The 11212-nt window shown below is 37.1% G+C and overlaps 2 protein-coding genes across 3 annotated transcripts in view; one reads left to right on the forward strand and one right to left on the reverse strand.

The window, feature by feature from the left end:
- The window catches only part of LOC140137901 (ER degradation-enhancing alpha-mannosidase-like protein 3), an 86108-nt gene that overhangs the window by 46151 nt on the left and 28745 nt on the right, over nt 1-11212 (forward strand). The gene's annotated exons all lie outside the window — the stretch shown is intronic.
- LOC140137899 (uncharacterized) lies at nt 5368-8672 on the reverse strand. The gene is made up of 3 exons (XM_072159705.1): nt 8470-8672; nt 6709-7756; nt 5368-5789 (listed from the first exon to the last, which is right to left on the reverse strand). The coding sequence occupies exons 2-3, from the start codon at nt 7749-7751 to the stop codon at nt 5678-5680; spliced, it is 1155 nt and encodes a 384-aa protein (XP_072015806.1). The 5' UTR covers nt 7752-7756; nt 8470-8672; the 3' UTR covers nt 5368-5677.

Below are 11212 nucleotides of genomic sequence, written 5' to 3' on the forward strand. Positions count from 1 at the left end.
GTTTTTAGGTTACTCTTGAAACTATCTACAGTGGGGGAAACTCTGATGTTTAATGGGATGTTGTTCCATAGTTTGGGTCCCTGTACACTGAAAGACCTATCACCAACTAATCTGTTGCTCCTGGGGACAACTAGACGAGTTGCGTCTAACGCCGAGCGTAAACCCTCTCTGGTTGGGATATAGATCGTCAAACAATCAGACAGGTAGATTGGTGACAGATCATTCAGTGACTTGTAGATGTATAAGAGGATTTTGAACATGATGCTATATTCATGTATATTTCGACAAGGACAAACACATGAACAAATAAACAAAATTAGGCCAAAAAAAAAAAGTGTTTGTTTGCCCAGACACGACTGACCCAAAAATTCAAAAAAACATCATACACTTTTTTTAAATTTTTTTACAATGATATAAAAATAAAGAAAATGGCATTTTTTCCCCATCAAAATGCCAAATGACACTTGAAAGTTAATATTCCTGGCAATCACAGCTTTCATTTTTCCCATTTAGCCCTCCCCAACCATGCCAACAATATTTTACTATCAATCAACATCAATATAGAGAAAAGAGGTTAGAAAAGTATGCGGAGTGCATTGATTGTGTATAATATGCAAACCGCGTACTACGTGCAGTGCTTTCGAACGATATCACATAGCATAGGATTTATTTATTTTTCGGACGGGTTGATGCATTTATATTTGGTCCTATTTTCCAACATTTTTAGTGCTGATAGTTCAATAAAAAACAGCAAAAAACACATTTTTGTTCTTCTTGTGTATGTGTATTAACGCGGCTGTGTACTCTAGACATGGTTTCTTTCGCAAAATTGAGTTTTTTTGATAAGTTTGTACTTTGTTATGTTTTTTATAAATACAAGGAATGAAAATCCAGATTTGCAATATTTTAAGGATTTTATTTCACTATTCCACTCGTATTTGAAATTGAAAAGGAAAGAAAATCTTTGTTGTACCAGCAGGGTACACGCTGCGCATAACCAGCGCATCGTGTTGCGATCGCGAAATTCGTTAACGCACAAATACGCTACGCACGCAACGCTTATCTACATGCGCTGGCGCATCTTATGGAAGCACCACGGAAGCACTGATTTCACAAAACCTAGCGGTCAAATGGCTCCGTTTAGCTGATAAAATGTGTGTTTTTTCAAGTTCTTTCCCCGATTTAAATATCAAGTTATGAATGGATTTCGCTCAAACTTCTCAAGGGGCTGTGGATTTACCCGATGTTCACGTTATATAAGGTAGAAAAACGAAAACTGCCGCATTCTCCTGCAAGATTCGATGAAAGTGCATAATGTGATCACTTTAAACTTCAACGGCCATTATTTCAATGTTCATTTTCTCGGTAAAATGACGATTTAGGTACACGATAACTCAATAAATACAACATCTATAGGTAAGCAAATATGATCATCGTAAAAAGCATGATCGACTCAAGAAACGGTTTTCTCATTTTTTTATATTTTGGTCTATTTATGATTTTAGGCATCATTTTGTGCAAATAGGCATTTGTGAATTTTAAAAGTACAATATGATGCATTATATGGTCAATATCTAAAAAAATAAGGCCAATATCAAAAAAATTAAAAAATCGTTTTTGGAATGGAGCCTCAAGATTGAGCTAAAAACAAAATAAAATATTTTGGAAAGAGTGTTTTTATGCCTCCACCATGAGGCATACTGTTTTTACAATGTCCGTCCATCCGTGCTTCCGCAGCTTCCGTCTTTCCGTCCTTCCGTCCGGATGCCATATCTCGGGCATGGATGGGCGGATTGACTTCAGATTTTCAGGATAGGTGGGTCATGGTCAAAAACTCTGGCTACTTTTTTTTGGGCGAGGTTCAAGGTCATATACTGAGGTAAAAGGTCATTTGAGGTCAGGGGGCTCATTTTCCTTATTTACCTCTTTTCTCGGAGACTAAGGGTCGCATGTTCCTCAAACTTGGTGGGTGGGTGCATCTTGACCCCAGGCAGAACAAGTTTGTATTGGTTAGTGGGTCAAGGTCACCTGAGGTCATGCAGGGGTCATTTGAGGTCAAATTAGCAAAAACTGTCATATGGCCATGCAACTTGGTAGGTACAGTCAACATTTAGAGCCTAATTTTTTGAAGGTCATTATGGGGTCATTTGGGGTCATCTGAGGTCAAATTAGTAAAAACTGTCGTATGGGCATGAAATTTGGTGGGTACAGTCAATATATAGAGCCAAATTTTTGGAAGGTCATTTCGGGGTCATCCAAGGTCATCCAGGGTCATCTGAGGTCATATTAGTAAAAACTGTTGGATGGGCATGAAACTTGGTGGGTACTGTCAACATTTAGAGCCAAATTTTTGGAAGGTCATTTTGGGGTCATCAGGGGTCATCTGAGGTCAAATTAGTAAAACTATCATATGGGCATGAAACTTGGTGGGTACAGTCAACATTTAGAGCCAAATTTTTTGGAGGTCATTTTGGGGTCACCAGGGGTCATTTAAGGTCAAATTAGTTAAAACTATCATATGGGCATGAAACTTAATGAGTACAGTCAACATTTAGAGCCAAATTTTTGGGACATCATCTTGGGGTCACCCAGGGGTCATCTGAGGTCAAATTAGTAAAAACTGTTGGATGGGCATAAAACTTATTGGAAGGTCATTTTGGGGTCACCAGGGGTCATCTGAGGTCAAATTAGTTTGAACTATCATATGGGCATGAAACTTGGTGAGTACAGTCACATTTAGAGCCAAATTTTTGGGAGGTCATTTTGGGGTCACCCAGGGGTCATCTGAGGTCAAATTAGTAAAAATTGTCATACGTACATGAAACTTGGTGGGTACAGTCAACATTTAGAGCCAAATATTTGGAAGGTCATTTTGGGGTCATCCGGGGTCACCCAGCATTGTATCAACTTGTGAGTACGTGCCACATCACTCCCTTTGGTGGAGGCATCACGGTCGACGCTTTGCGTCGAAAACCGCGACATCCGAGAACCGCGGTCCATCTAGTTTTGTTATGATGTACCTAACAAATATTGCCAAAAACTCACTTTTTTGTGATTTTCTTCATAATTGTTGTTTTTACCCCAAATCTGTATTTATATTAAGATTTATTGATGTCTTGCCTTCATAAAAATGTATACTTTTATATATCTTGCGCGAATAATTACAAAGTTATTGCACTTTTACTACATGCCTATCTGAGTCTGAGAGTACACAGCCACCTTAATGAACACATATTACTTGTTGCTTGAGAAATTAGACAAAATAATGCACTTGCGCTACGCATCAACATCCGCGCGCATGCATTATTTTTGTCTAATTTCTCTCCTAACAAGTAATACACATACATTTAACCTAGTATAAAAAGTTTGACATAAGTACAAAATGTAAGGCTGATTGTCGTATATTTTCTCTTACCCCACTTGCTGCAACAAGTGTATAGATCTAAAAAAAAAAAAAAGAAAAAGAAATCGACCTACCGACCCACTCCTTTCTACCCCATGTCTGGGCAAACAAACACTTTTTTTTTTGCCTTAGTGACAACACTGAAAGCAGACAAGGTATTAAACTAAATTTGACAATTTGAACATTCACATGGCGGTAGCTGGTCAAATCATCACAGGGTGCACGTGTAAATAATAAAACAATTATGCAAGAAATTGACAAATGAACCATTTTATTATAAGTTTATTTTATTAAATTACATTATATTTGTAAGAAAAACAGAATAATTTGACTTTAAACTTTATTTATTTTATTTATTTTGATGTTGTTCATATATAGCGTGCTACACAATGCACAGTAGAAATGCTTTCATATTTTTTCATACGCTGGTTCCTGCGAACTTGGCTACCTCTCTTCGTGTTGGGTCTATCCATTTTCAGTAGTAGGAAAAAATTAGATGTAGGGAATTGCTAGTCTCCAGTAAATGCGCCGTACGATATCGTCATTTTACCACATAGTTTAAACCAGCATTCGGGTTTATCAATCAGCCAGGGTCGGCGTAAAAGTGCTTAAAATATGTCTCGGACATGAAAGATGACATTAAAACTATCCTTTTTTTCTTGTGAAAATGTGAAATAATGAAATATTTGATCGGCATTTCTTTCTGACCGGAGTCGGATAACAGGAAACTGGGAATCAACTTTCATTAGCCTAACCAGCATAGCTTAATCAATAAAATCTACTCATCGCTAATTGATTATACAAAAATATACAATGTACCATGATAGTACAATAGGGGAAGGTCTTGTGGACTCTCCTTCTATTTTTATCTCCATGATTAAACATTGCCCAGTCTGTCACAGTGATGCCAACGCCGCGCCTTAGGCGCACAATTGGGCTACTTGGCGATCACTTGCCGCTACTCAAAAAAGCATGCCGCTACTTGTCTAAAATTGGGGTACTTTTGACAGTCTCAGGTCGCGGCACTAATTTGATGTATTTTCCTTTCAATTTAGCCGATTTATAAAGGTTTTGAGTCTTTGAAGCTCCAAATTGAAATTACAATGGGTTTTGTGACCATTTATTGATCGGTCAGTAACTTCCCAGTAAGTACCGGAAGTTTCAAAGTCAAGTGCCTTTCCGCCCAATTGGGTGTTTTGCGTTCTAAATTCGGGTAAATCCGCCTAAATATCCTTTATTAGGCGCTTTTTGGAAGCTTAAAAATTGGGCTACTTGAGAATCCTTTACCGCGGCCTGGCGAGTCAATGCGCCGCGCCTTGACACTGAAAAGTTTTGGCAACACTGGTCTGTCATTGGATACTGCGTTTTTACAACAACAACAACAATGCCCAACACCAAAAAGGCCTCAAGGCACTTTACAAAAGATAAAAAACTTATAACTACATCCTAAAGAGTACATCTTAAAAACTACCAATTAAAAACCAGAAAAACTATACACTAAAGTAACAAAAATATTTACAACGGATTGTCAAGCAAATGAATCTTTAAAAGTCTCTTGAAGATGGCAAGACTGCCCGCTTTCTGGATTCGTGCAGGCAGCTTGTCCCACAAAGTTGACGCAGCGACAGAGAAAGCCCTTTCACCATAGTAAGCCATCGAAACCTCACGACTGAGCGGCATATTAAGGAGAAGTTTTGAGCTTGACCGAAGAGTGCTTATAGTCACATTATGGTTACAGGCAAGTTATTACATAATTATTGTCCAATGTCCATTATAATTTGATTTCTTTGATCCTTGGCCATCATATATGAGCTGATATAACACAACTACAGCATGCATGACTGAACACTCGCCATTCGCAATATTGAATCCCTCGGATGTGAAACTGATAATCGGCGCTGAACAATATTAAGTTCAGTTAACTGATTTATTTTCGATGTATCAAATATTGCATGACTGTAATTGTGTGCATCATTACTATTTATGACTGTAATTGTGATCATCATTTATTGCATAGAATCAAGCTAGAAATTTTAATTTTAATTGGAGAGAGATGTGTTTAACAGTTATTTAATTTGTGGTCTGGTTGTAAGCTGTTATAGTTTTTGGTAAATTAGAATCATATTTAAAGATGCAAATATTTAAAAAAAATCTTCTATCAGTTGGAAACATTGCTTAAAATTCTATTTGCTAAGAAACACAATTGATTATTTTTGATTTAATCAAATTGTTGATAATTTGATTGCAATGTTTTTCAATAATCCATTTTGTTGATTAATCAATATCAAAATAATCGCTCAAGCCAGTTAACTGGAAACACTCTTCTACAGCACTCGCTGTTATTCCAGCTCTAGTCCACTTTCTTGGTCTAGTCAATGTAGACATTCTGAAAAAAAAAAAAAAGGATTAATTGATGTACACGTATACCCCCTTGACATTGGGCAAAAGTCGTCATCAACTTAAAGTTGTGTTTGGAATGACGACCGCAGATTAGCATAAATTTATTTGTTTGGTAGGTTTTTACACTGAATCAGTCGAATTCAATTCAAAATTTGCATTCAGGAAACACAATTTGTTTATTTATCATAGGTGTGGATCCTGGGTGGATGGGGGATAAATCCCCTAATTATTTTGATAGGGGGATGATCCATACAGTCATCCCCACCCCCATATTGACACCTGTATGTGGCTTTCTGTCCAAATTAAACTAGAATATTTGGCCACTTTTAGTCTGAAAAGTGCCAATTTGTTTGTGCTTTGTGTGAATTTTGCACCATATTTCACCAGTTTAGCTACAATATGGCACTTCCACTTAAACTTAAAGGTGCTGGATTCACAATACTTCAAGAAACATTTTCCCACCCAATGTCAAAAAGAAACCTATGCCAATGCCATAAGTATAAAGAAGCACTTTTTCCTGATCCTTTGTCCAAAATGTGGGCCTTTTAGTTTACTTAAATTTGCCGTTGAAGAAGCCATCATCAAAAACAGTTAACCTGAAAAAAACCCTGAAATTATGCATAAAAAATGAAGTGATTTTCCAGATTCAACAGAGGTAAAAATTATGCTACACCTGGGGTTATGGCCAAGTACAATGATCGATGCATATAGAAAAATAAAACAGCCAGCCCAAACAATCCGGATGCCACCTGGGATAGCCCGAAGTACATCAGCCAGGGGTCGCTTGTACAACAGGTAAACATAAATTCAACAACATAGTTTTTTTAAATAGCAAAAAGTAAACAACCTGATATATTTGGGCAAAAAAAGTGATATTTATAGTTTAATAATCAATTTGAACTAACCTTGATGGAGTTCGATGACTTTGGCCCCAATTATGATTGGTACCAAACTCATTTAGTGCTCTTGATGCATCTTGATAAACTTCAGGAAGTTGGTTTCTTGGCAATTGTGGTGTATTTGTAGTGTTATATTTCAATTTTGTTCTCAGCCGATGAGCTTCTTTTCTCTTTTGCAAAAGTTGGACATCTTTGCCTTCTGTGATTTGTTTCAACATGGCACAGTCTTTTTGGTAACTGTCAGCCTTTGCTATGGATTCTTTGCACTTGCTTTCTTGTTGCCGAATGTTTTTTTTGAATTGACAAATCTTTGTCCTCGCTGTATCTAGTATGTTTATCAGTTCATCAGCATCGCTTGTCATTCGTGATGCGTCTTTGAGACTATCTTGTAGAGACGACTTGAAATCTTTCATCCGATTTTCAATTGGTATCATGTCCTTATCAAAAGCAGTGCGAATTGCATGTGCTTCATGTTTGACTGATGTGACATCATGCTTTTGAATCATATGTTTGTCTATGTGGCAAAGCTGACAGATGCATTGCTCACATGTTTTACAGAAGAAAGTTAGTGATTCACCTGTGTGTTTTGAACAGCTGCTTTCAGTTTTCTTGTTAATAATATCAATCAGGCCCTGGACTTCGAAGTTGGGTTTGTACAACTTGATCACAACTTCTTGAGCGATCCTTTTCACTGACAGCTGGTAACATGGAAAAGGATCATCAAATGTAACAGTACCTCTACATTGTGGACAATTGAATGTATATTCCTTGCCTCCATCATTTGAGCTCGCATTGGTTGCAATGGTTTCTTCCAGGCAGTCATTACAAAAGGTGTGGCAACATGGGGTTACAATTTTAGGGTTTGTGTATTGGTGCAAACAGATAGAACATGTTAGTTGCTGTGAAATATCCTCCAGAAGTGTGCTTTCGTTTGGGACATTCGGGGTTGAACGAACTCGTTTATTTACAGGAACATATATTTCTTCATCAGAATATTCTTCAGATTCGGAGGAATAGCAATTTCTCTTATAACTTGCATGCCCAGCCATATTTTCTGAAATAACAATGAGACATGTAGTGAATATAAAATTCAATATTCATACGTAGTGGTATAAACTAAATTAGAAGAAAATATAACTTGAACACTACTCATTTTGATCACCTATCAAGGTTTTCGAGCCATAAAACATTGGAGCCACATATCTGGCTGAAGACGCACTTGGTCCTGTGAAAGCGCTCCCTGCAGTAAGCGATCAAATTCAGTAGCATTCTAATGTAGTAAATGGTTTGGATTATCTAAGTGGCATAGTTTGAAAGCCGATCTTGTCAGTCACTTTAGTAATACTTCAATGTTGTCATTTAGCATATACAGTCATGCAATCAAACATGCATGCACTTGTACACCCCGTCCCACACCCATCTGTCTCTTTAAATTCCTGCGAACGAAGATGTCATTCTGCATATGATTTAATTCTATCTAACCGAGGAGACACACACCCGATTTCAATCAACACACCATGGACCTACCCACACATACCTGACAACTTCCTATCCAACCATGAACTACCTGAACCCCTTAAACTTGGACCACCTTTAAATGCATTTTTACATTATTTGCATTGTCCTTGTTATATCCAGCAACCGTGGACATGCAGGTGTGTCCACGTTTGCGATGTGTGTATCCTAATGTAGCAATCACAAATGCATATCCCCCCACACACACCCTGGTTCAGACATTCACATATTATAACTTGTAAGAAAACTTACATGTACTGTAATAATATTCATGTAGAAATTCAAGCTGTTGGCTCCCTGTGCAGTAGCAGGTTGATATCTGACCAAAAATGCAGGATATGAGGTGTTTAGTAAGTTCAAGTTCTTTAGATTGCAACTTGTGATCAGTTTAGCAAGAACATGTATGTACATGTATGGAGCTTGTTACAATCCAATGAAGGGAAACTACCCAGACACCAGACACTCATGCAATAGTACTGAGTTCTATAAATAACCCTGTTATTGCAGCAAACTATTGCATGATATTCTGGGTAGTCACTCACTCGTAATAGCATAACAGCATGTAGCTATTTAGTCAGTAAAAACAAAGCTGCCAAATCTGATGCATGTTTTTATAGAATAGGATGGAGACTTAATGCAATATACACTCGAATAAATGAAAAAATGTAATTGATTCTCACACTTGTTGGCATTCCCTTACCCCAACCCTCTCACAATGATTTGGGTAAAATGGCCCTTTTGCACTCTGCCACCCTATCCCAGGGGAGGGACTCAGGTTATGGCATTTTGTGGCTCTGTAAGCAGGGATGCAAGTTTTCAGGCTTTTGCCTGAACTCAGCCTTTTTGGCTTTTCCCCCAGACTTTACGTAAATTCTTTTATTTTCAGCCCATTTTAGGGCCATTCTGGTCATTTCATACTGGCTTTCTGTCAAAAGTGGACTTTCACCCCTGATTAAGGTTAGGGCTAACCCTAATGCTAGTCTTAAGCTTATAACTTGTGGCTTAAATGTGTCCCTTTAAGGTAGGAAACTCGGTTCCCACACGTCGGCAAGGAAAAAATAATAAAAAATATTCCACCTCCTAGTGCACACACCTTGATTTTTATGAGTAAACTACACACCCCAATGCTTGAAACCACAAAATATTTGAGTTGCTAATTTGCATTAATTAATGAATATCAATTAATTAGTTCAACCTTAATTTTACGACTAATAATTATTGCTAGCAAAAACTTCAACTCTGATTCCAACTTTTACTATTGAAAAAATTGTAAATAAATATTATCTAAAATCTCTCGCCAGCTAAGTCCACTAATTACGTAATAGCATGTGTTTCTAGTCTGTGAAAATATTGATGTCATTAAAAATTTATTTCTGCTTAAAGAAGCTGAAAAGTAACAAAAGCTGGCGAGAGAATTTAGGTACTCTTGTTATGTTTAACTTTCAATTTAAAAAAAATGTCTACATTAAGCCAATTTTTGTGACAATAATTCTGAAAATCCCCTATTTTATGCATTTTTTACAGAAAACACTTTTGCGTGTGTAAGTGTCCAAATATTATGTAGCAAGTTGCAAATTTCTTTCATAAAGAAAGATCTATTTATAACAATTAATCTTTGCTGCTTCAAAAGTCTCTGACCAAACACTAATACTTTCACTGGGTGGGAAAACACTATTCAGATAAATCCTTCAAAGGTAAATAAAACTTTTTCCACTAAACAGGGAGTGTTATTAAATATTGTCGTAATTTTGCTCGCTGCCGTCTTCTTTTTTTTGTGAGTTCGCGAGATGCGTGTTATCGCAATTGGAAAAAAATATTTAGGCGATGCCCGGCGCTGCATGGGCTCCTTTAGTTGTAGTTTGTACAGCGTTTAATGGAACAGGTCCATGGCGAAATCATGAAATTTACCCGGCATATAAACCCAATAATAATGGTTCAGTTTTAGAAACATGCATATCTCCACTTTATTTATGACTTTGAGGTACTGGATATTTACCAAATTGACTGGTAAGTTAATTGTGCACGTAAACTAGTGAAACTTGGGAATCAAATGGCTCCGTATATTCGGTGTGCGGGGTGTATGTGTGTGAGTATAGGAAATGCTCACAGCTGACTTCCCGGTGACAATTTCGAGAGGCCAGGGAGTCGCTGTGCATGAGTGTGTTGAATTTTGTCGCTCGCTAAATGTTATTTCATATATTCTTACTGTATAACTCATAGCATTCTAAAAAATTTCCCAGAAAAATTAGACAAAAATGTTCAATGAAACTACGCTAGCTACGCAATGTTATTATTGCACAATACTTTTGTGATTGCGCAATATCAATGAGACGGCTAAGTTAGTGAAAATTGACATTTCGTTTTGTGCGGATTCAGAACGATTGAAATGATGCCCCGATCTGTAATTTTGGGAAGATATTTATTACAGGATAGGGCACAATTAAGGAAATTTTGAGGGGATTCGGTGCATGACACGATAGCCGACGATCCGACCTTAATGATAATATTGTTATAATATTTGAATTCAGTGATTGGTAGTATCATACATGTATGTTTTCTATTCAATTTTATTTAATGTACACAATGACATTGAACTTTGCAGTTGTTTGTTTGTAACTCTGTGTTCAAACATGGATCCTAAACAGGTAGCCAGGAATAGAGATAATGTCATAATTATATTATCAAATCAAGATTTAAATACAAATCCGGTTTGTCTAGCCATGTTTTGGCAATCCATATTTGGTTGTCTTTCTTGAAGGCCAGCTGATTCGGTAGTGGTATGCTTGTTGACATCAGATGACAATGCCTGCTCTCAGTCAATGAGTTGTTTTTTTTAATTTCAATAAGCAAAATGTTGACTGAATTAAATTCCTGATGAAGTGCTTCAATGAAATAATTATAGGTTTGTCAGGGATGCCAGTTTTCCGGATATTTCCAGAAATCCGGACCGCACGTTTAAAATTCCGGTCGGCCGGTCGCAAAAAAATCTCCCGTT

This window comes from Amphiura filiformis, chromosome 17 (assembly GCF_039555335.1).
Source record: "Amphiura filiformis chromosome 17, Afil_fr2py, whole genome shotgun sequence".
NCBI classification, from domain to species: domain Eukaryota; kingdom Metazoa; phylum Echinodermata; class Ophiuroidea; order Amphilepidida; family Amphiuridae; genus Amphiura; species Amphiura filiformis.

What these genes read in the sequence shown, in the direction of transcription:
- LOC140137899 (XM_072159705.1), bottom strand. Translation starts at nt 7,751, where the DNA reads ATGGCTGGGCATGCAAGTTATAAGAGAAATTGCTATTCCTCCGAATCT. An exon ending in AGTCATCGAACTCCATCAAG is followed by an intron (nt 5,790 to 6,708) that starts GTTAGTTCAAAT and finishes TTTTTTTTTCAG; the next exon opens with AATGTCTACATTGACTAGAC.